General features: G+C 38.0%; 1 protein-coding gene across 1 annotated transcript in view; it reads right to left on the bottom strand.

The window, feature by feature from the left end:
- Positions 1 to 471, bottom strand: part of LOC119588692 (oplophorus-luciferin 2-monooxygenase non-catalytic subunit-like) — a 3572-nt gene that overhangs the window by 848 nt on the left and 2253 nt on the right. The window contains exon 2 of the mRNA XM_037937328.1: positions 268 to 420. Coding sequence (XP_037793256.1) covers positions 268 to 420 — 153 coding nt within the window. The remainder of the gene's footprint in view (positions 1 to 267; positions 421 to 471) is intronic.

Here is a 471-nt window from a genome sequence, read left to right as displayed (position 1 = left end):
CAGATACATGTAAACATAAGTAATAAGTGTCAGCTAATTAGAATAAAAGAGAGAATGCAAATCGAATTACTTCGGAGTTCGGTGTGAGTTGCCAGTTCTTCCTTTTCCTGTGCTTGGACAAATATGCTTCATACGACGTAAATTCACACGTTCAGAAACATAGGCTCTAGAAATATGCATTCATTTCTATTCTGATAACACAATGTGTAATAAATTCTCCATGCTTGTGTTCAAATACAAGGTGCAAATACAAAGACAGTATCATACCTGTAATGGCACCAACCGCAATTTTGCTAATGTTGTTCTGGTGAAGGTATAGAACCCCTCTTCCACTGAACTCTATTGCTCCAGCTGGAATTTCACTCAGCCCATTGGTGAAGAGAAACAATGTGCTAAGGTGGGGAATATCCGTAAAGGTTCCTAAAAGGGTGATATGCAACAAAAGGTAATCAAAATGCAAATGATGTGAGA

This window comes from Penaeus monodon, chromosome 24, assembly GCF_015228065.2.
Source record: "Penaeus monodon isolate SGIC_2016 chromosome 24, NSTDA_Pmon_1, whole genome shotgun sequence".
Classification (NCBI taxonomy): Eukaryota; Metazoa; Arthropoda; class Malacostraca; order Decapoda; family Penaeidae; genus Penaeus; species Penaeus monodon.
The sequence above is the reverse complement of the archived record's forward strand: the minus strand, read 5'-3'. Positions and strand labels throughout refer to the sequence as shown.